General features: G+C 44.7%; 1 protein-coding gene across 2 annotated transcripts in view; it reads left to right on the top strand.

Annotated features, from left to right (window-relative positions):
- Positions 1–25,437, top strand: part of CFAP99 (cilia and flagella associated protein 99) — a 947,596-nt gene that overhangs the window by 516,753 nt on the left and 405,406 nt on the right. For both annotated transcript variants that reach the window (XM_069632119.1, XM_069632120.1), the window contains one exon: positions 18,472–18,613. In XM_069632119.1, coding sequence (XP_069488220.1) covers positions 18,472–18,613 — 142 coding nt within the window. The remainder of the gene's footprint in view (positions 1–18,471; positions 18,614–25,437) is intronic.

Raw genomic sequence — 25,437 nt, 5'->3', positions numbered from 1 at the left:
TGTCCAGCACATCTGGGTTGTGACTTGCTACACCTGGGTAGTGCGTGGGCTCAGTCGGGCCTGCTACCACACAGTCGTTCTTCCTGGAATACGCCAGCAGTGTCCGTCCCCTCGGGTTGGCAGTCCTGGAGTTCCAGCATCGGTGTTTGGTGTTGAGGTCTCCGCCGATGATTGTTGGAACCGTCGAATCCAGCAAAGCATCCAGGTTTCGGAGATCCAGCTTTACTTTCAGGGGGCAGTAGGTTGCGATCAGTCGGAGTGGTCCTGTTGCAGTCTTGACTTGCACGCCAGTGGCTTCAATGCTTCTGAGGGGTAGGAGTGCAATCTCATGGTGGTCGATCGTCATGTTCACTATCACTGCTCTCCCCCCTCCTTTGGCTCCTGTAGGTCGGTCGGTCCGGTACACTCTGTGGTTCGCAAGGCTCAGCTTCTGGTTTCCTTGCAGGTGGGTTTCTGAAAGCAAAGCAGCACTCACCTTTCTCGTTTCCATCAGGTGAAGGAGTTCGTCTGTCTTCTTCTGAATACCGTTGGCATTCCACATCACGATGGCGCAGCTTGGTTTAGATGGCATGTTGGTTCGTCTTTTCGCCCTGGAGTAGGCTCAGGATGAGCTGTGCCACCATCGCCATGGTGGGGTTGATGTTAAGCCCTGAAACAAAAGCTGCAATCTTCACGATGATGTTCTTCCAGTCGATGGAGCTCGCTCTTACCTCTTCCTGCGCTGAGGTGGCAGCCTGCGGCGTGTTGGGTGGTGGACTTAGGACTCCAGCTTAGCTCAGCCCGGATGTAGTGGGTGTCGTCTGTGTCTTCGCTGGGCCATGGCCTGTTGGCAGGTGAGGTAGGTTGTTCCTCTGCGCTGCAGTTGTTGGTTTGGAGTCCTGGCGATGTGAGGGTCTTTGGTGTGGTTGGTGTTGTCCGCTGCTCCTCTGCGGGTCATTTATAGTAGTTGGTGGGTTCCGTGGAGCTTGCAGTGGTGGTTGTGGTGCCCTCCTCTGCTGCTCATCCTGTTTAGCTTTGGTAAGGGCTGGGCATCCGCGGTAGATGGCAGGGTGAGGTCCTTTGCAGTTGGCGCAGGTTGCCGGATTTGTTCGGGCTCGGGTGTAGTTTTGCGATGTGTGGTTCTCCCCACATCGAACGCAGCGTGGATCCTGGTGGCAGAAGGCAGATGTGTGGCAGATGCGTTGATAGTTGAAACACATGATCGGTCCTCTTCTGCCCTTCCGTGCTTCAGTGGTAACTGTGCAGCTGCACAACCGTGTGATCTTTGTCAGGTCCGCCCGTTTTCCATCGCTGGTTTGTGCAAGGGTGGCAACAAATAGAGGGAATTTCTGGCGAGGTCAGCTGGACAGCACTCTTCACTGGGAGACCCTGTTCTGCGAGTTAATCTGTGATGTCTTCCACGCTGGTGTTTGTCGGCAGGCCACGGACCACAAACCTCTGGGACCTCACTCGCTCCAGTGGGAATGTGTAGTACTGCAGTTTCTGTACGGTGAAGGCATCCGTCACGCTCTTGTAGTCCTCCATTGTGGTGAGCGAGATCTTCACATGCTCACCATGAGGCTTGGTGGTGAAGGTTGGTTTGGCGCACAGGTCTTGCAGCATGTCAACCAGGTCCTTGTGGGTCTTCAAGCTCTTCACAAACACTGGGGGGATCCGGATCTTCTTGTAAACGGCTCGTCCTTTTTATTTACTTGGTCACATGGTTACCCCATGTGACCAGGACACAACCCTGGAACGTACCATGTCACTCAAAAGGGGTGAAATGCAACAAGCGTAACGTTTTCATGCTCGCGTACAAGTGGATTTCTAGCAGCTGCTAAAAGGAGGAGGATCCATAGGAGTCCTTTGTAAATGCTGCATGCCATGCGCAAACAACTGGCAACATTTACCCTTTTTCATTATGAGGTGTAAGAACACGTTAGTGCGATTTCACCTGCTAAACAGTCTTTTCACACCCCATATTACAAATGATAGAAATTGGACGGGGGTGACAAATTGTTTCGAGCCCTCAACCACTTGTGTATGGGCGCGATATAAATAAAATATCATATCATATATCAATTATTTCCGTGGAAGTGCCAACATAGCCGTTCCCCTCCATACAATGTATGCCTTCTTATATGATACCTTTAAGCATTTGATACATCAGCACATTAATGGCCAAGGCACCGTAAAAATGGAAGAAATATACTATAAAAGACCACCTTACATTGCAGAAAAAATCCTATCTAGATAACAGGCTGATTATTTTGATCACAAATGTAGCCACAATTCACCAATGGCGCCTAGAAATCACTAGATAAGAACACGTTTGATGTCAGATCCCATAATGGCACTGCCACTCATCTGTAGCATTGCCTCTCACTATCCACTCTGTGATTACTGTGTTTTTCCAGTGTAGAATATAATGTAACTTTTATTGCTATATTAACATTATGCATAATTCTTTTGAAGCAAAGAAATCGCAGATTATTCTGATGCAGCCCTTGTTATCTATTTTCATTCTTGAACTTGTAGTCCCGAATTTATAATGGGAACAGAACACTACACATACAAAAATGTAAAGAATTAAATGAGGATTTGTTGGGTTCCAGTTGCCTGACATAGGGCAAAATAAAAAGTCATATTAATTTTGTAGTTAGTCCTAAAATATGCACTTTAAACAAACACTTGTGGGGAACTGAGCTTCTTATCACACAGATAACAATGAAGCTCTTGTTCAAAATATGAAATGTGCATATTTAATAAATGGATGGTTAAATAGATTTTGTTACCATAAAAAGGAGCTGGATGTTTTAACCAGAGGTAGTTAGCGATTTGAAATCACTGACATAACTCTTATTCTTTAATCTAACTGTACAGTCACATTTTGCTGAAAACCTTGCATTATGGGAAGTGGCCTATCCTTGGTGATTCCCCCCTCACCGCCCCCAGTGCCCTCCAACCCTCAACCCACGTTAGCCCCACAGAACCTGAACGGACTAGTGTTTGAAGGAAGGTACCATTTGATCAAGTAGTCCATTTGGATCTTCTGTGACAAGTGCAAGCTGATGTCTGTCAGCCCTGTAGCTTCGGGAACTACAAATTGCTACTTTTTAAATTGCATGGTTGCACAAAATAAAAAACAATATTAACATATCATATAACCTCTATGTTTGGATCATCTTCATGTACGCGTATATCTGAAAATGTCCACTAGATGGAAGTGCTAACTTTGATGTTAATTTTCAATGTAATTTAGGACATTTAGGACGGATCAGGACATTTCGGCGCTGCCAGTTCATCGCGGGCCGATTTGGCGCCGACGTCTGCCCGCAAGACCCGTTTTGGCACGCCCAGTTTGGCGTCACCAGTTACAATGTCATTATTTTAATCAAATAAAAAAATTAAGCATTACTGCTGCCTTGAACCCGGGTCAGCTGAACTACAAGACCTATATATATATATATATATATATATATATATATATATATATATATATATATATATATATATATATTTGACTTGGGTTAATATATATAACTTGTGCACATGAAACAATATTATCTCTATGGCATTGTGGTTAACGGTTCTGGTCTCGCAGGCCTGGGTTTGCGACCGACCAATGCTTTAATTATTTTTTTTAAATTAAAAGTGGGTATTGTACCACACAAACATGCTGGCACCAAAAGATCTCTGCGCCCAAATGGCCGCGGAAAAATGGGGTGTATCGAATTTAGGAATTCACGTGTAGGCAGTCAGTGCTGCCATCTATTGGACGTTTTCTGACATGTTTGGATAAACCCTAGCAGTTACAATGATTTCCGGGAGCAAACATCAGAAGCCTAAACATGTGCTACCGTTAGTTAATTTCTAACTTCTTTTCTTCAATAACCCTCCAAAGTAATTCATCTGGATCCACCTGTAGCTACCACATCTGACCCACAACAGACCCCAACAAAGTTGCAGTTGCTTAACTTTGTAGATATCCCCAAAACTGATGAAAAGTGCACTCTATTACATGTTGGTGCTGCTCACGTTCTTGCTTCACAGTGGGATAATGTTGCAAGCTGGTTATAGCTTGATATATTAAATAAATAAATGAACAAAACCTATATTTAAAAGGACTTACATTATCACACACCTGCTCATTCCCCCAGAACATGGACATAATAAATAAATTGAAGTTACCAGAACATGGTGGCGTATCCACATATAGTGGTGTAGATATGATGAAGGAATTATGTCCAGGAAACACTCCTGTCTTGGGGCTTTCTTTTTGTTTGCCATCAGATATTCCACTGCAGGGGGAGGATCGGATTTTCATAATTTGTCATCTGATGAAATAGGAAAATACAAGCATTACGTTTTCAAGACCTGGGAGAAATTATGGCTGGTGACAAGGAGGCAAGGGATTGTTCAAAGGTTGGGGTTCAAAAGGATACGTTATAAAGTGATGTGGATCTAAAACAGAGTTGCTGTGAGATTTAGATCTTTAAGAAGAGACATGTGTTCCGGGGGGTGGTCGTTTGGGCGAAGGGAAGACCAGGGGATAGGGCGTAGAAACATTTCTCGACACCTGATGCATAGTTGGTTGGATCTCCAAAAGAGAGGCAGAGAGTAATACAACAAAGAGAATCAAGGGCCTTAGGTGACATTGATCAATTTAAGGTGTACATTTGTTTACAGTCAAACTAATTCAAATATGCCCACATTTGATATTTTATTATCCAAAACTAAATTGCACTTGGAAGGCTGCTGTATTTCCCTTGTGTAGTTAAAACGATAGTAACTCACTTAAGAGAGAATCATGGGTTAAATCTTCAGTTTTAATGCACAGTATTGAAACATTGTAGATCTTAATAGGCTACAGGGGTTGCAAAACTCAACTGCCCGGCTAGTGGCAGGGTTACCCAAGTTTGCCCATGTTTCAACTGTACGGCACAGACTCTACTGGCTCCCATTTGGGAGCCGTGTAAGGAAGGCCTGGTATCAACAGTAAGACAAACACAAGTGACCACAGTTAATCAAGGGTGTTTATTGAACTACAAAAAAAGGGTTTGAAAACAGCTATCTAATCCTAAATCAACAGATGGGAGCAAGCTATGACCATCAAATAATAATAACATAGTCCTAGTGGTGTCTTGTCAAAATAAACGGACCTATATTAACAGTGTTCAAGAAATGATATGTCAGGATGTTCAGGCCGTGGGCCTCCCTTCCCCACGTTTTCTGCATGGGACAAGGTGGTACACTGGAGTCAGTCTCTGGCTTCTCTAGCACGAGGGTGCAGTTCAGACATTAGAATCAAGGCCTTCCGTGGCAAGTCTCTTTGCCTTACAAAGTCTCTCCTTTCAGAGGGCCTGATGCAACAAAAAAACAATATGTTCTTTTCCTCTTAGGTTTTCACACATACTCAATTTCTCGGGTGATTCACAGTTCACCCCGGATCCCCCTCAGCCTGGCTCAGATCAATTTTTATCACAATGTTCAATCAGTCTCCCCCCGCCAGACTCCGACCAAGTTAACTCACTCTAACACAAACTTGCTTTAACCCAAAGCTTTCAATGTATTTCCCTCGTTCGGGCTCAGACCAACTTAATACTACTTTGTCATCAACTTTCCTGGCAGTATCACATCGAAGACTTTCGATTGTCCACAGGATTTTACTTGACCCGTTGCAGGACCACTTTGATATACAGTTCTTTGCCACTCTTTCACCTTTGCAACTCTCAGTTGGATACCTTACAGAGACCTTCGAATGAGCATGCACGCGGTGCAGTACCACTCTGTCAAGGGTATTGTATCTTGGTTTCAAAGTTCAATCACTCATTTGTTCAATTTTTACTCACGTTGATTATCACATGCGTATTATACACTGTTCACTTCAACGCTCACCATACAATGTTTCAGCTTGCAACCTTGGCTTCAACACAGACCAGTCTGGTATTAGTCTCTCTAACTCACCGGTTGTGTTGATTTGAATGGCACTGCTTTGTTGTAGGAGCCAAGGACAGAACCACTGCTGCAAGCGATTCTCCCCGCCTTGATTATCGACACAGGAGAGCCCTGGGTTCCTCCAACTAACAATGCAGGATTCTTCAGCCTAGTTTCCTGGTATTACGTTTTCTATTCTCGAGGGTTCGCGAAAGCAGCGGCTCCTCGTCAAAAAGGTTAAGGGCACTTCACTCCTTGCGATCCCTTCTGTTTTGCCATCTTTCTCCTCAAGTTAAACTGCCATCTTGGAACTGCTGCTTCCTCATGTGTTTCGCCTGCTCAGAGTGTGCTCTTGTGCTCTGCCTGTTATCCATGTGGGGAAGCGTAATGGAAGTCAGGTGTGTGTGTGATGGTCAGGAATTGCCTGACCCTCCCTAACCATTGTATTGGGACATGTCAGGTGTACGGTTCGGGTGTTTGTCCATTTTCTCTCATAGCGAGCTGTCCGTGACAAAGTGTTTGTGTTGGGAAAGGGGGTGGTGGGGTTGAGTTCCTAAATATCCTTCCTGGTAGGATGGGGTAAAGGTGTTACACCATTAAACTAGCCTTTCTAGGAAGCCAACATACATGAGGAGGATTGGGATGCTCTTATAGAGGAAAAAACCTGGGTCAACGAGGAGGAGTGCATCTAAAAGCTGCGGGCCAGGGACAGACCTTCCTCGCACACAGGGCGAGTATAGGTTTTGTACACAGACATTACTTTGGACTTCCTGACACCGACTATCATTAGTTTGTTAGGTAGGGTAATCCCACCTTAGCATAGGGCAAGATAGGCCTTATCCCAACCGCTTTGTGATTTTAATAAAAGTTTGTAGCCCAAACTTTCTCCAATTGTCTGTGTCTACTTCCTGATGCCTTCACAACCTCGAAAACAACAATGAGGAAAAACCTTTGCACTTGGCAAAGATCTAGAAACTCCTCAGACTTTCAACTCTACCTGACAGCACTTCAAAACTACTGCTCTGCTCTTGCCTCTGCCAAACGTGACTTCTATCTCACCCTTATTCCTCTCAACCTAGGAGCCTCCAAAAATCTCTCAACTCAATTCTATCACCATATAAAATCCCCTTTATCTCCTGTACTCTTTCTGCTAACGATCTAGCTCTCTACTTAAACATTTCCAACATTCACAAATTACCTTCTATTCCCCCACCTGCTCACTTTTCTCCACCACCTCTACTCATCTCTCCTGCGACAATGTCTTCCTCTGCCCCATCTAACCGGGATGAGATTCTTGACCTTCTCCTCAGGGCTAAACCTTCATGTGCCCCCCCATCAACCATCTATCTCCACACACAGTGAAACCTATAGCTCCCAGTGTTGCTCGATATCTTACTTCCCTCTTCAACTTCTTTCTTGACAGTGTCACTTTTCCACCATCCTACAAGTTGGCTGCTGTCATCTTTTTTTTATTTTTATTTTTTTATTAATACTGTGTTTCAGTTTACAAAAAACTTTCTACACTTAAAGAATTACATACAAATATATATACATCACAACATAACCTATAACAAAAATCCAAATGAAAAATACTGATGCAAGATTTCCACAATTTCAGTTTAAAACATGATCTAACATGAGTACCACATTACACACTTAAGAGCTTTTTCGAATTGTTAAACATATTTCATAGCAAACATTACGATCTTATAGTCTGACAGCCTATTAGAAAAAACATTTAAAAGCACACAATTTCCTCGCGCGCCCAGTGCACATTGTTATTAGCTTGAATAGATAACTACACAGAATATTCCATTTAGTCAAGTGCCACATGATTAATTCTGTGCAAAAGTTCATTTTCAATTTTACATAATAGCCTCCCCAAGGCACACAGGAATGAAGTGTGGGAATTATTCATAACATTTCACATGCTGATACAGATTTCATCACGTTGCTTTCCCCCAAAAAAGTGAATCTATCATTTTTGAAGTAACTGCATTAGATGACCAAATGCTTGATAGATTCCTTTTGCGGAGCTTTTTTGCAAAAGCGACATGTATCAGAGTTAAAATGCAGCCACTGACTAATGCATTCTTTGCAATTAAGCTGATTTAAGCAAAACCACATATAGATGTCATGTATTTTAATGTCGGGAAAACACTCAACATCCATCAGCCTGGGAACCCTTTTATGTGTATGTAAAGCAAATTCTTTATAAAACAGATAAGAACCAATTCCATCCTGTGATACAACCCAATCCATCTGATATAGCATTTTTTTGGAATATCCCACTCGTGTAATCAGATCTTCTTTGGTGATGTTAATACGTTCCAATGCATGATCCATTCTTTTCTTAAAAAGATTTATTGAATGTGGATTCTGTAAGGCCAACATCCTCAGAAATTCCACATAAATAGAATTTCGAGTTTACGGTCATCACTATCCTTAAGAAGCCTAGCCTAGATTCTAACTGTTCTGCCAACTTTCATCCTGCCTTTCTTCTACCTCACTATTCCAAAATCCTAGAGCATGTAGTCTTCAACCGACTCACTAGGATCCTTGACACACACATCCTCTGTGATCCTTTCCAATCTGGCTACTGTATGGGTAGAGAAGGAGGAGCCTGAGACACAGGTGCCATTATGATTGTTATAGAATTTTCTTAAATGTAAAAATAAAGAGAAAACCTAACTTTCACTAACTCTAAGAGGGGTTTCCACACCTCCACTAAAATACTAATTGCTCTGTCAGAATGTCAGCGTAAAATACTAGTCCAGCATCCTGTGTCAAACACCCTATTTCTATCCCTTACACTTAATACTAAACTAAAGATAAAGTAGGTCTTCTTGGTCCGGAACGACGACTAATAGTAGAAATTTGTTCCCAAGTATTGGCTTCTTCCTGGGGGAAGGGCTCCCTTCTGAAGGTCAACACACAAAATGCAAGTTTCAAAACAGTTCTCCTGAGCAGACACCCTGCCTATTTTCAACACAACCAGGGGGAATGACTCACTTCCCCTGGTCTTAGTTACCAAAAGAATGACTTCATTCTCCTGGTTTCTTGGCTTTAGAGTTTGTACATCAATGGTTACTAGGAGAATGCCTCCTTTCCTTAGTATCTTGACTTTTCCACAGCACCAGGGGGGAATGACTCCCTTCTTCTGGTCTTGGCTACCAGGAAAATGACTCCCTTCTCCTGGTATCTTTTAACTTGTTAGGACAGTTCCAGATCACCAGGGTAATGTCTCCCTTCCACAGGCCTTTTCTCATGTAGCTTCAAATGCACATTTCTCCAATGTTAGAAGGGTTCCCTGACCTTGGCTTCTTCGCTTCTTTGACTGGACTTGCTTGCTATCTCTCTTTACCAAGTACTGCAATGAGGAAGATGGCCCATGCTACTTGCTGATTTTGAGTCCCAGACCTTGGCTTCTGTTTCTATTCATTTGGGCCCACTTGGTTCACTCTCCTGCCAAGTATGAACCTGAGGAAGATGCCTCGCTTCCTGGTTTGCGTCCCAGAACCTTGTTTCTCTCTCTCTTCGGTTTACCTCTCTTGGCTCACACTCTCGCCAAGTTCTTGATGTGGGTGCCCAACCCCTGTGTTTATCACTCTCTAGTTCAGCACACTTAGCTTACTTATCGCAAAGTACTGGTATGAGAAAGATGCCTCACTCCTTGATGTGGGTCCCAGATTCCTGTGCCTCTCACTCTCTGGTGGTCAGTGGTTTTCTTTAGGCCAATGGGCCGAGGAAGTATTCCTCTGATTCGGGACCACTTTTCCGTCAGCCCAGCATCCCTACCGGGCCTCCTGAACATCCCCATACCTGCATTTGCGATCGGGTAGCTCTTCGGTACTTCCCGGGATCGGGTGTCCTTGTGGAGCGCCAGCATCCCTTCTCCCTTGGTTCGTTGGCCTCTCTGCCGAGTTCTTCTCTGGATGCAATTGAAACTCCTGGGTTCGACGCAGGCTGAAGACACCAAGTCCTTCTTCAGTTTCCGTTTTGTTATGCAGGCTCCACCCTGGCACACCGTCCACATCTGCAGTAGTGGCTGTCACGTGAGTCCGTATTCCTCCTATGGGCCTACTCGTCCCAGTACTTGGGTTTGGCAAACCCTTAGGGCTCTCATGATCTTCTACATCCCAGTACTTTTGGTTAGTTTAACCTTGCAGATGTTACAGAAGTACATGGGTCTACTCTCTTTCAGAGTCTGTATTGGAAGAAGGGTCTAAGGACTGAAGGGGTGTTAAGGGCATTGGTGGCGGGTGGGTATACTGCATTCTCCTGAGATATTCTCCCTTGTCCCCAGTGGGCACATCTCTTCCCATGAAATGCTCCCGCTGAGAATCACCCCCAGATGGACTATCAGGAAGCGGCCTCACTACCCTGGCCTCATGGTAAGGGGATCCCACTTGGGGAGAAGTGACAACATATTGGGATTTGTCACACTACCCACCTCTGCACCCTATTGAGTCATCTCTCCTCAATATCAGCTACATCTCTTACGCTCGACATGCTTACAGTTCATTTACTCTTATTCTTCTCAACCTCTCTGCTGCCTTCGAAACCAGCGACTATTCTGACCTTCTCTCAGCACTATCTCTCCTAGGCATCAGGGACAAGGCCCTCGCTTGGTTTGCTTCACATCTCGCCCGTAGACCCATCCTGGTGTCCAAGAACAGCCTAACCTCCCCACTCACCCACCTTACTGTTGGCGTACCCCAAGGATCAGTCCTTTGTCCACTTCTATTCACTCTCTGCACCTCTGTTCTTGGAACCTTGATCTCCTCCTATGGCTTCTCCTATCAACTCTTCACTGATGACACTGAGATCATTGGGTGTGACAGAGTATCCCCCCCGCCTTTCACATGAGGAAAATCCTATAATACCAGAGTTTTTAATGGCCTATTGCCATTCTGGTCAGGCCCCCACCATTGACCCAAACCCCCACAATTCACGCATAACACGTTTAGTTTATGATGTACCTATATGTGAAGTCTCTGAGAAAATCCATCTGAGAGTTAAAAGTCCAATAACCTCCATGGTCTCCAACTCCTATAACCACTCAGGTACTGGGATGACGACGAGGAGGAGGATACGTTAGTTTGTGCAAAGTGACAGGAGCTCGAAATACAACATGCAGGCTAGTTGTTTTTCCAATTCTTCAGTGCGTGGGACATTTAAGGATGGCAGCTGCATTATAGGACAGTGCAGTAGAAGAACTTGAACCCGACGCTGAGGCTCACGGACGCGAGGCACACAGACCAATGTGGTGGAATGGAGAAGGCTGTTGGGACAGGAGGAGAAACGCTGCATATGAGCAAGAAGGGCAGTGGAGATGCTGGGAGCAGCGCATGAGCTCCTAGGTGCTGCACCACTCGCAGAGACAGCATTCTCCAGTCCTAGCTGAAGAGGAAAGCTGGCGTGTGATTGCGGAGTGACGCAGGACACTGGAAGAAAGTCTGAACACTCCAAAGTGGAAAGCGAGTGAAGGAACCACACCTCGGAGGCGCGCGCAGAGTCAGAGATGCTGTAAGGAACCGCTAAGTCTGCCCAAAGCAGCTGGAGACCATTGTTTGAATGGTACAAGATTGATGCAGAAAATAACCAAAGCATGTTGAATGCAGTCAGTGCAAAGTACAAATTAAATACCCAATAAGAAGAATGTTTGTATGCAGTCAAGGAAAAGTACAAATTCAACACCCAAAAAGAAGAATGTTGATTGCAGACAAGATAAAGTACAAAGGCAAACCCCAATCAAGTACAGATGTCAGTATGGGGGAGAAGTTTAAGAAGTGTTACCATAGACAGATATACAATGCACCTCATGTTGTATGCTATTGTATGCTATTGTTGTACAAGAACTGTGAAATGCATACGAATTTGTGGCAGGCGAGTACAACAGTAACGGAAGTTGTATAAATATTCCTTGCAGAGGAGTGTACCAGGTGATCTGAAAAGTTATAAAGAGAAGTCTTGGCAAGTGAGTACACCAGGCAGTGGATATTGTGTTAAGATTCCTGGTAGGGGAGTATGCCAGGTGATCGTCAAATTTATAAGAAATTCTACGGAAAGACTTTTATATAACTTATTCTTTAAACAAGAACTTTGTGAGCCCAGTAAAGACCTAAAGGAACTGTGAATTAAAGAGACATTTTTGCCATTCTGTTTAATAATCCAGGGGAAGGGGACCACCCTCTGGATCCAAGGGTCTTTTCCTTGGAGGACATTTTCGTTGAAGTAATTTTTATACTTTTGGTTTTGAACACTTTTGTCAGCACCTCAAGTTAAAGACATTTCCTTGCACCCCTGTGTTGTTTTGTTTCTAGTGTGAGGGTCAGGATGGGATGTTTTGGATACAAGGATGGGTTTTCAGTTACTGACATCCTGACACATACAGAGCCTTAGTTTTTGGTTTCTAGGTATGGAAGTTCCTCTTTACAATAAGGGCAGAGAGGCATTTCCCCAACCCACTTTTATTTAATAAATGTCTTTAACCAAAAACATGACAACTTTGTGTCCGGCTTTCATTTCTGACCCCTCACACATGTCACTCGCTCATGCTCAATTCCACTAAGAACGAAGTTGTAAACTTCCCATGCAAACAGGCGTCTCTCCCCCTTCTAGTCTTCTCTCCTGACTACCTTCCCTCCTCTGCTTCTCCTTGCAACCTTGATGTCGCCTTCGACCCATCTAACATCTTCACGCTCCTCAACATCAGAAAAATAAGGCATCTCCTTTCCTTCAGCACGGCTAAGAACCCAATCTCCTCTTTAGTACTCCCTTGATCTTACTCTGTGGCCTTCCTAGCTATGCTTTTTCACCTCTGGACAAAGTCCTCAACTTTGCGCTCTGTAGACTCTTCAACCATCCCACTTCACCTCCGCCTCCCTGGCCCGCCGTTAGTTAGGCTGGTTATCTATGAGACAGAGGGCAACATATGATTACATTCTCATCATCTTCAAAACAATACACGGACATGCCCCACCATACCTATCGGGCCATCTCACTTCCTACTCTCTCCCTCACTCCAAACAATCATCCTCCACACACCTCCTTGCCACCTCTTGTGCCCCTTGTTATACCTCTCATTTCCACTCTCTTCCTCTCCTCGCTCCATTAGTCTAGAATGTTCTTTCTCTCCCTCTTCGCACTATTTCCACTCTATCTCCATTTAAATCCAACATCCTAGCTCTTCTTATTTCAATAGAACCATTTGCATATGCCACCACATCTCCCTGTTCTCCTCTCCCCCTACTTTTCTACGACAACCCCATGGCACTCATTCCTCACCCTTTGCCCCTAAAACCTAGCACTTCTTCAACTATCTTGTTTTTATATCATGCTGTACTGTCCTTGTCCTTGGTTCATGTTTCTACCTCTTACGCATCATCTGGTCTTATATCCACATCGTCTCACCTATTGTTATGGACACTCATCCTCTGCTCTGTAATATTCATGAAATAAATGAATAAAAAGAAAGATCCTCCAAATTCCAAGGATGCACTCAGAATGCCGACGGATGCAGTGAGATAGCCCACAAGAGAGCTTGTCAGTTCACTGGGTGGTCTAGGGACACTTCTGAAGGCTCAGCAGACATGGATCCTCGAGCAGGGGTCGAGACTGTTATATTGTGTTATATTAACAAGATTTATAGCGAGCACATTCACCCCAAGGGCATCTTGGCGCAAGGAAATAGCACAATAAAACAAAAAAGCCACTGTACAGGAACACTATAAAAGGCCTAAAAAAAACTGGTTTAAGGAATCAATGAAAGAGAAGATGATTTTCAATACGTCTCTGAGATATAGGTACGTTGTTCCACAATTTGGCAGAGACCAAAAAAAGCTCAGCCTCACACCCTAGAAAGACGAAATTTGGTCATCACAACTAGGTAAGCATTTTCGGAACGAAGGGAACGACCTGGGAAATAATGCGAGAACTTGTTTTACAATTCCTTGACCATAGAAAGCTCTATAATATGATATGATATGATATGATAGGTTATTTATAACACGCTTAATACCCAGAGGTTTCTAAGCGCGGGCCCGGGGATCGAACCTGTGGTGCTCCGTGTCGTCTTTCTTCCAAGGCGACCGCGTTGTCCCTGAGCTATCCTCTCGGGACAGGAACAAGGAACTAAGCACAGCGACTTAAATTCAAACCTTTTGGCCACCGGGAGCCAATGCCAGGTGCATAGCACAGGACTGATGTAAGATCCATAGGGGGTGGATGTAGCACCATAGCTGCCAGATTTTGAAGAAGCTTGAACCGATGTATGGGCCCAAGAGGTTGATCCAGGAACAAAGCATTACAGTAATCAATCCGGCTGATCACCACAGAGGCAGCCACCCGGGGGCGCAGATGGACAGGTAAAAAGGGCACACCTTGCGTAACACCCGTAGCAGAAAGTGGCCTACTTTGCAAACAGCACTCACCTGGGTGGCCATAGAGAGTGAGGCAGGGTAAATCACCCAAATTCTTGGGCCAGAAAGTGGGAGACCAGAGAGAAGGATCCGGAGGGGACCCCACCACGAGAATCACTGTCTTGTCCCTGTTCAGCTTCAGCCAGTTGCGGCCGATCAAATCTCGCACGGCCCTCAGGCACTCACATATCCGAACAGACACCTCAGACTGGTCAAGGTCTAAACGCACCAGGATCTGGGTGTCATCAGCATAAGAGTGGCACCGGAAGCCTGGGAGTGGACGAGCTCAATCAACAGCCGAATATAGAGGGACACCACAAGAAAGTGAGCAGACAGAAGAAGTGAATGGAGGAAGGGAAAGAGATTGACCCCTTTCTGTCAGGAAAGATGAGAACCATGCCAGGTCCAGTCCAGAGAGGCCTGCTAGGGCCATGCGGGACAGCAGGATGGAGTGGTCGACCGTGTTCAATGCTGATCTATTAATATCAGAGCTCACACCCCATCCTGCTCAACCAGCATGGTGAGATCGTCAACCAACGACACCAGGACACACACGTGTCTCCCGTCCGGGGGACGTAAACCCGACTGAAAGGATTCAAAGAATAAAGAGGTTAAGAAACGAGGATAGAAGGGGAGGGACCAAAGATTCCAGTAGCTTCATATGAAATGGGAGAAGAGAGATGGGACGATAGCCAGAACAGAAACATCCAAACATGGCTTTTTGAGAAGAGGAATAACAGTGGCTTGTTTTAGTTCTTTAGGGATAAAGCCTAGCTGGGTGTCCAGTCAAACGATCAAAAAAAAAGGATCGAATGACCTTTTGCTCGAATGCAAAAGGATCGAATAAAAAGGTCAATTTTTTTTATTTATTTATATATATTTTTTAGTTTGGGTTGGTAAAAAAATGTATTTAATAAAGAAAACGGGGGGTTGGAGGGGAACCCCCCCATAAAAAAAAAAAATTCGACCCTTTTTTTCGATTCGTTGACTGTCGATCAAAAGGCATTCGATCCTTTTGCTTTCGACCCCATCACTGGCAACCGCCTAGCTGGCAGGATTGATTAACTGCCAGCGTAAGCCAAGAGATAATGGTGGTCAGAATATCTTTAAGTACCTTAAGTGGAACGGATTCCAAAGGAGATGCTGATTTAAGTTGACTAGCCACTGTAAAAACAGCTTCAGCCGAGAATTCAGGAAAGGAAGACCACACCTGGACACTCAGGGTCTCCGAATCATTTGTTTTTAAATTAGCAGGGCTGGCCATATTAGTTCGTTATAAGACTGGTTGTTACCACCGGTCCAGGGTCGCAGCACAAATGAGGATCTTCTTAAGATCAGGTTGAGGAGCAAGGCTTCACCAGGACCTGGCTAGAAGCAATGCTGGGCAGCTGCAACTGTTGTCCTCAGGTCTTGAGTAGGCTTTTGTGGCGGGTCAGATGAAGGAAACAGACTGTGATCTTCCATTTTTACTGGTTGTTCTTTATTCAAAAGGAAAGAAAAACGCCTAACTGGCCATAATCTCTGGGTTTTCCCTATCTAACACAAACTAACTGAGGTGCTTGTCAGTCGTCGGTGAGTCAGAGAGTCCAAAAGGAAGATCTGTCCTCTGTCCAAACTAATCGTCCTGATCCTACAATTATTAAAAACAGATAAGGCACAGTAGAATGACTCCCTTCTCCTGTGTGATGATTTCCCAGAAAGTTCACTTCAACAAAATAGTCATAGACATTTCTTAGTGACTGCTTTTACCAAGTGATTTAGTTCAGATAATGGGCTCCTGAATTTTTCACTGGTGCCATTGGCACGCTCGTTCTCTCTCTTGCTTATTCTTTGTTTTTGTAGTATTGGCTGGTTTCCCTGCGAACCACTCTGCTCTTTTCTTATTCCAATTTGCTACGTTCTCTTTATTCAGTCTGCAGTGTTCTTTCTGACTAGGTTTAACAGGATGTCTCTCCCTCTTATTCTGAGTTTCTATCTCTTGGCCTTGAGCCTCATTACAGTTTTGCTGGTTTGGAAAAATTGCTGGTAAAATTGCCAGTAATTCCGGCACTGCCAATTTTTTCGGACTGCCAAAACACAAGTCAAGAACTTGAGGTAATTAAGGCCCCCACTGGCAAATAAATACTGGAATTAATGGCATTGGTATTGCTGGTGCCGGTAACTCCGGCAATCCCTTCCATTGAGTCCTACGGGACTCCATAGAATGGGGATTTACTGGCGTTTCCGCCCCCTGGAGTATCCTGGTAATTCCAAGATATCAGGCGGTTCAAACAGTAGGGTCAGTTTGCCGGCATCCCGCCGGAATTACCAGCGGGATACTGGCAAGCTCATAATGACCCCCCTTGTCTGTGAGAAGTTGGACAATTCCAATATTGACTCTCACTTCTATGAGGCAATTCCAACTCTTGACATTTACTGGGATGGATGTGAGAATTCCAGTCATGATTTACTCTCTGCTCCACTACTCGTTAATTACTGGGATGAGTATGACTATTCTAATAATGATTCTCCCTGATCCTTATCAGCTGGTGATTACTGGGACGAGTATTCTCAAATCCATGGTCTTTTGGTCACACCACCACCTCCTGCTTGAGGCTCAGCAGTCCTTCAGCTTCTTCTCCTTTAGGTTGCCACTGGTCCGAATTTGGATGCCAGCTTCCTTCTGAGTTTGGAAGCTGTGCGTCTCTTACTCCCCCAGGTCTCCTCCTCTTAGATTCATGACAATGCAGTGGGACTTACCCAGTGCATCGTCAAAGTCCTTCCTCTCTGTTCTGCTTGCAATCTGTATTACTCTAGTGGTTTTCTTCGTCTCAGTACTATAGAAGTTATTGTTTTGCATGTTTATTCAAAGGTTCTACATGACAATAACATATATCAATTTTTTCTTCATATTTTCTTCCAGCAGATGTTATTACTGATGGTTTATAGGTAAGTGTGTTAGGGAGTTCCTCATTGGAATGGAGTCCTGGTCCCCCAAGAGGGAGTTTCTCCCAATGAGGTCCCGCTTGCCTCTACCCCTAGGGAGGTTATTGCGTAGCAGGCTAATCTCCCTATCCTCACAGGAAAAGGCTCCTCTCTTGGTAGAAGTGACTGAATATTGCAATTCGCTACACTACACTTATTCGTAGGGGTCTTGGTGCCAACGATGATCTGCTGAATGGTTGTAGAAGTTTTCCTTTTTTCCCACGATTTGGACTGCAGAGGCCACCAGTCGGCACCATTCAAACTAGTAGGGCCTGTCCAGTCATGGACAACCACTGGTCAAACATTCTGCCCAGCAACAGTCAGTCAGCGACATGGATATGGACTGGGACCATTTAGTCCCATCCTCCACATTTGGCCACACACATAGACCGCCACTTTGCCCCAGAAAGCAAAATGGGAACTTACTGTCACTCCACCGCCCATAATATGACAGTAAAACCGGGCTATCAGGCAGTGGAGGTGGTAAGGCAGGTTTGCTGGTATCCCGCCGGCATTACCGGCAAACCTGTAATGAGTCTCATAGTCTCCCATCACTGAAAGTCTTAGGGACTGATCACTTTCCCCATACAAAGAAGTCTATGGGAGGAAAACAGCAAAAAGCCAATCTTTCCTAGCACCAGTGCTGGACCTAAAGGAAAGTTGTTGGTGCATGTATATAGGCCCTTCAGATAACACAGTAGTAGAGCTCCTCTGTGTGGCATGTGCTACTGATGCCTGTAGGTTGAATACCTCAATGCAACAGTGGCCACGGCAAGAAGGGTCAGACAACAGCTTATGTGTTACTACCTATTCTTCTTTGTTGGGAGTGTTTGCATATTTGTAGGAAACAAAACGGACAGATGTGCCCTTATCTGATGGCGCAGTTCAAACTATGTTGCCCCAAGTGTATTGTACAGAAACCACTTGTTGGGAATTTCTAGCAGTTGGTGTTTGCTGCCGCTCAATGTATTAGCCTCTTCTTCACCTTCCTCATTAGGAATAGCTGTAACATTAAGACTAATAATTGTTCCAGTGACTTGAGTACTATGTAAGTAAGGAAGCACTCATCCATCTTTGTTTACTTCAGGGGTTATGTGCCCTGAAAATCACTACCTGAAAATATCCATGTCATCACTAATGCATGTCATTGTATTTATTTTGTGTTTAGACTGAAGAACTCATGCGCCAGTATGCAGAGAATCGTCTTCAAGAAGAGAAGGAAATGAGAGAACTTGTGGAACAGGTGGCAGAGGGGCACAAGAACACCAAGCAAGCTCGAAAGAAGCTACAGAAATACAAACAACAAATAGGTATAGTTATAGCTATCATAATGATTAGTTTGTGTCAGACTCTAGGGCTAAGAGAATGCCAGGATGATAGTCACATGTTGTTGATTGGGCTTAGACTCTACATAAACCTTTCATTTGCATTTCTGCATTTTGCATTATCCATTCCGGCTACTGGGAACCGTATGCTTGCTTTATAAGGGGCAGAAGCTGGGTCTTAGTAATTTTTAAAAATGTCTGAGGTAAATGAAAAGTGTTATGAGTCTCTGCTACAATTCTTTGTGTGTTTGTTACATAGATGACTCTTTCAATTAAGAAGGATCCCAAGACTAAGCACAACAGTTTCAACACTTGATTTGAGAACTGTATACACAGAAGGGATAACTCAAATTGAAAGCCTGGGACATTCTCATATGAAGTAACTAAATAGGATGGCCGTCCCCAAAATGTTTCTCTCTATCTTGCTCACCCTTAATGTGAGCAGTTGGACCTTTGATCCTCCACAGCAATAGTTCTAGTTCATTAAATTGAGGGGTTCCTTCACTCCTCTCTGATGTTACAGTCTCAAGGGTGACCAGAACCCTTCTGCTCAACCAAGCTAGTTGTGGGCGTTCGGGGCTCTCGTACCGATGACTAACTCAGTCTCTAAGACATGCAATATTCCCCTGTTCTGTTCAAAGAAAGTGCAGGGCTCAGCGGTATCACTACATAATATCCCCAACAAAAATATCGCCGTAGATAAGGCTGTTTGGTTTGCCATAGGCGATATTTTTGTTGGGGACATTATGTGGGAGCGGGGGTTGCAGGGGTGTCCCCCACACATACAAAAACGATGCAGGGGTTGTGGGGGTGTCCCCCGCACGGTCCATGTGTGAATTGTGCCGCAAAAATATGGCGATATTTTTGCATCGCTATATTTTCTCAGCGGAATTAACACATGGAACCGGCTCAGCTAGGAGCGAAGCAGATGGATCAATTCCTACTAGCCTTTCTGTTTCAGTAAGACCGCTCCACCTCCTCCCTGAGATACCTCTAAAGCGCCTAACCTCCATTGGAACATTCTCCCATCTCCTGCATTGGGCCTTACCAGGATCTTTGGAACCATACACCTCTAACTGGCTGATAATTTCCAAGTATTCCACCTCGCAGAGTAGTTCTTTAATAAAGTCTTGGCCCTTTTCTTTATTAACCTGTCTTTCCTCTTCTTCCTCTCATCAATATAAACAGCTAATCCTTCTTATTCTCCTACACCTTGCAGCCTTTACAAGTCTGCTTATTAGCCTTCTTCCTACATTCAACCTTTTTTGCCATTCAGGTCACCTACTCCTTTGCTTCTGCAACTACCTTTTTCTCTGTATGCATCACTGTCGCCTCACTGCCACTTTGGCAAGGTCTTACGGCCACCAAATCCGAACTACCTCTGTGCGCTGTTCTTGTCACCACCCCTGATCTCTACCACATTGGACTGTTCTCAACATCACCACCTGCTCTCTACCACCTCGAACTATCCTTGCCACTAACACTACCTCTCTGCCACTTTGGGCTATCCTTAGTCACAATCTCCTCTCTACCACTTCAGGCTGTCCTTGTTACCTCCAGTTCCTCTCTACTATCTTGGGCTGTTCTAATAATAATTTCCTCCAACTTCTTTACTACCAAATCTTTAGCCACTTCATCCTTATCTGTTGCCACCTCTGCCATTCCAACTTGCCTGTCCCTACCTTTCAGGCTGCAGCGGGAGCCTGCCCACTTGAAGACTTGTCTGCTTGTGCAGCACAAAGATTGGTGTTTTGGGGCAAAGCCTGGAAATGAACATTTGATGTACTCCTCTAGTATACTGTGTCTTTATAACATCTGGTAGGCACTGCAAACTGCCATGTTTAAACCACTGTTTCTTGTTTGTGCAAGGTGAAGCTTTAGACTTTACTGTGTATGTCTTTGCAGTGAAGGCTCTTCGCCTAGCGGGAAGTTATGCTCACTTTCACATCTATTGCTTCTGATTGGCATATGTAAACGTGTTTTAGGCTCCCGCTTTCTCAGTAAAAACAGATTTAGTAGACAGAAGTCATCATATTGTAAGCATGCTCACCTGCCTCAAACCGTGTGTGAACCTTTGAGGAGTATATTCGGTCCTAGGTCAAAAGACCCTTTTCTTCTTTCCGGATGGAAAAAAGACTGATTTAGAAAGACTGCGCAGTTACCGCATGGAGCAGTCTTTCTAAATTGGACTGTCAAGCGCCTGCCGCACACAAGTGTGTGCAGGGGCTGACAGGACTGTGTGACCCAGCTGACTCGACGTGGGAGTGACGGGTAAGTTTGACACTGTATGACTGTGTGCGTGTATGTGTATGTATGAGTATGTGTAGGGAGAATGCATGTTTAGATGTGGGAAGGTGGGTTGGTTGGGGAATGGTTTGCTTCTGGGGGTTACACCACTGATTAATGAGCGAAAGAGGGTGGGGTTGGTCAAGGAGGTGGGTTCAATATAATAATACCGCATTTTAAAACCTGCACAAAAGCAGCGCAAAAATTGAGTCTCTTTTTTGTGTTCAGGATTTAAAAAGTGGGATTATGACATAGAACCGTATATTCAGCTGTAGAGAGGGGGGTTCTCACTTGCGGCAAAGTCTCATATTGTCATTGGTTTGTTTTGTTCTGCTATTTGCTTGTTATTAATATATTGTTCACCAATTCGCCTTAAAATCAGTGGTCATTCTTTCCATGACAGTGTCTTCCCTGGCAATTGGGAGATCTACTATTCAGCTAGAAAACCTATATCACCCATGCTGTTAGTCATCTCTGCACGGAAATGAAATGAACAGTAACCAGGACACTCCCCCAGCCTATGGCAATCCAATAGCTGAAAAGCAGCATTCTCCCAGCATTTGTGTTTGGATCATCTGGTTTTCCTCAACACCAGCCTGCCTGCTGTTGGTGTGTTTTTCATGCACTGTGCTCCTGATTATGGATTTTGGGTTGTGCGTTTCCTAGAACTGACTTTGGCTATTGTTTCTACAGACTGCTTTTTAGAATTTCCATTGAAGTGTGTTGTTCCTCAGAGTATGATCAGAAATGTACAATTTGATCTTAACTGGCATCTCCTGTACAAGGAAGCACTTGAAACTCTGTCGATTTTCGAATTTACTTTGTGTTAATTGGCCAGGGTCCTGCATTTTAGGGTCCCTACACCCTCTCCGCTGCCCTGCACCAAATATTCCATTCTTCCTCCATTTTGGTGGGCCCCAGCAGCTTTATTTTGCTTTCTTGTGCTCCATAGCCACTTGTTCTTGCCTTTTCACCCGGCGCAGCGTTTCCCGACACCCTCTCCTTGCTCCCCTTCCCCAGTCCCACCTCCCTAGCCCTCCCCAGGCCCTGATTGGTGGATTCTCTGCCGGTGTAAACGGCAAAGGCCTTACCCCTTGCTGAAACGCTCCTGTGCTCCCATTGGTCCTCTCGGCCCTCATTAATGCTCCTCCCAGGGCAGTCCTCTGCCAGTGCAGCCCTTCGGCTAAGGGGCCCTAAGGCCAAGGGCGGCTCCAACAGAGGCGGCTCCAAGAAGTGTCAGCAGGTGTCTGCAGGGGAAGCCAGTGGCCAGCCGTCAACCATCAACTACAAGGACCATTAAGGTAGGAGTGGCCCGGGTCAGGAGTAGAGTAACTACTCTACCCTAGAATCCGAGCCACTTACCAAACCCATAGTAAACAAGGTGATTACTCTCCACTGCATCTCTCTCTCCCTCACCCTCAACTTAGACACAATTTAATCATTATTTAATACTGTACAAATCTGACCGGCTAGACACAGACCTCCCCACCTCTGTATAGACCTATACAGGTCTCTCAAGCGTAGCAGGGGTTCTGTCTCCAAAATGCATTGTATGATGTTTGGAATGCATTGATAGGCCTCTCTCCCACGATACAGGTCTCTCAAGTATAGCAGGGGTTCTGTCTCCAAATTGCATTGTCTGATACTCAGATTGCATTGATAGGACTGCCTCTCAAATCTAGTAGGGTTTTGTGTCCAGATTGCATTGTATGATATTCAGATTGCATTGATAGGCCTCTCTCCCACTATACAGGTCTCTCAAATCTAGTAGGGTTTTGTGTCCAGATTGCATTGTATGATATTCAGATTGCATTGACAGGCCTCTCTCCCACTATACAGGTCTCTCAAATCTAATATGGTTTTTGTGTCCAGAATGCATTGTATGATATTCAGATTGCATTGATAGGCCTTTGTCCCACTATACAGGTCTCTCAAATCTAGTAGGGTTGTGTGTCCAGATTGCATTGTATGATATTCAGATTGCATTGATAGGCCTCTCCCCCATTATACAGGTCTCTCAAATCTAGTAGGGTTTTTGTGTCCAGATTGCATTGTATGATATTCAGATTGCATTGATAGGCCTCTCTCGCACTATACAGGTCTCTCAAATCTAGTAGGGTTTTGTGTCCAGATTGCATTGTATGATGTTCAGATTGCATTGATGGGCCTCTCTTCCACTATACAGGTGTCTCAAGCGTAGCAGGGGTTCTGTCTCCAAATTGCACTGTATGATGTTTGGAATGCATTGATAGGCCTCTCTCCCACGATACAGGTCTCTCAAGTATAGCAGGGGTTCTGTCTCCAAATTGCATTGTCTGATACTCAGATTGCATTAATAGGCCTGCCTCTCAAATCTAGCAGGGCTTCTATGTCCAGATTGCATTAAGAGATATTCAGATTGCATTGATAGGCCTCTCTCACACTATACAGGTCTCTCAAGTTTAGCAGGGGTTCTGTCCCCAAATTGCATTGTGTGATACTCAGATTGTATTGATAGGCCTCCCCCCCACTATACAGGTCTCTCAAGTTTAGCAGGGGTTCTGTCCCCAAATTGCATTGTGTGATACTCAGATTGTATTGATAGGCCTCCCCCCACTATACAGGTCTCTCAAATTCACTTACCAGCTCACTGTAAAGTGAGACAGAACCCACCATTGAACTACTGTGGAGTGATATTCCGATTAGGGGCTCACGCCTCATAAGGCGTAACTCCTAGCTGCGTCCCTCAAAGTCACTCTTCAACTAGTGCATGTCCTTCCTAAACCTGCATGGCTAACTCACCGCAGTGAACCGCGTTCAGGGAGACAGAGACTAAAGAGAGCCACCGACAACACCCAACTATATATAACTATATAACCCTTAACCACCTCCCATACCCCCACCAAGACAGCGACTGAACGAATAGGCAACATCAGCCGGAAATACCACCTACAGACAAAGACTAAAACCGGTAGCGGACAGCATCCACACCCAGTACTACACCACAAGACAATCAGACCAAAGCAGAACCAACTGGACATCAGCAAACAAATGAAGACTAAACAACTCTGAATCTTATAATTCCGCGCAAACGACCCATCCTGAGGGAAAGAAAAAGAGAAGAAAGAACAAACACTCCGGAACTGCAACAAACAACCACAACTACAAAACACACCCCCACAGACAGGAACAAAAATCAAACCAACACTGAGAGAAGAGACAAATCCCTCTACTTAACTCCATACCTCACTGACAACTGCTCACCAGACCAAACCAACCCAACGCTAGAAGCGGCAACATCAAACAACCTAACAAAATCACGCAGAAGAAGGATGAACACCAGAAACAACAAACACATGACCAAAGCGATAACACCTTACATCACCAAAGCTAGAAGAACTTCCAGTCGACAACCACAACTCCTGGAAGACGAACCTGATGAAAACAAAAACCCAAGACAAAAACTAGAAGAACTATTCGAGGACGCCGACACCCCGAAACCTACACCTCAACAAGATCAGAAGACGACCCTAACAAGAAAAGCCAAACCAAACTACACCTCCAAACTCCACTGCAATCTAATAAACACAAGATCCATGTCAAAACACTCTACAGCTCTGCAGAGATCTACAACCTACTTGATCACAACGGCATGGACATCCTATTCATCACAGAAACATGGCTGGACGACAACTACAAAATCACACTCCAAAGCTGCCTTCCAGCAAACTTAAAATGCCTTCAAATAAACAGGAAAAACAAAAAAGGAGGAGGCATCGCAATAGCATTCAAAGAACACCTAAAAATAAAAACAGACGAACCACTGAACATCCTCAACTGCGAAACCATGGTTATACACCTAACAGCGAGCCCAAAACCAACATCACATTCATCTTGGTGTACAGACCACCAGCTTATGATGCATCCTTCGTCGACAACTTCGTAGAAGCCATCACCAACATAGCCATTAACCGCGAACACCCAATCATCCAGGAGGACTTCAACATCTGGTTCGAAGACACTCATGCCAACTCCCAAAACTCACTGATTGAACAACTCACCACCATAAAACTACGACAACTAATAAAAGGGGCAACACACTCGGCAGGACACACCCTTGACGCAATTTTCGCTAAGGAAAAACTCATCACCACGGCACCGCCGATACAAATACCATGGAGCGACCATCTCATCATCCCATTCGTGATCACTCTGCCTACTCAAGTCTTCATCCAACCTCCTAAACTCGCAACTACCAGAAAAAGAAACTGGAAAGACGTCAAAGAAAGGAACCTATTCGAACAACTGCAGTTAACCAAACCCTCAACTTCAGAACTAGAGCTAGATGACCTAGACATGAAAGCGGAGCTATTACACAAATGGATTGCAGATACAATTGACAAGATCGCCCCAGAAAAACCACACTATCAAAAAAGAGAGCAATGGCAAAATGGTTCACCCCACTATTAAGCACTATGAAAAAGAAAAACAAAAAGATGGAACTGGAATGGAGGAAAATATACAACCCAGACAAGAAAATACTG

This window comes from Ambystoma mexicanum, chromosome 6q (genome assembly GCF_040938575.1).
Source record: "Ambystoma mexicanum isolate Mex_15411 chromosome 6q, UKY_AmexF1_1, whole genome shotgun sequence".
Lineage (NCBI taxonomy): Eukaryota > Metazoa > Chordata > Amphibia > Caudata > Ambystomatidae > Ambystoma > Ambystoma mexicanum.
Note: the sequence above shows the minus strand (reverse complement) of the source record. Positions and strands in the feature narration are given on the sequence as shown.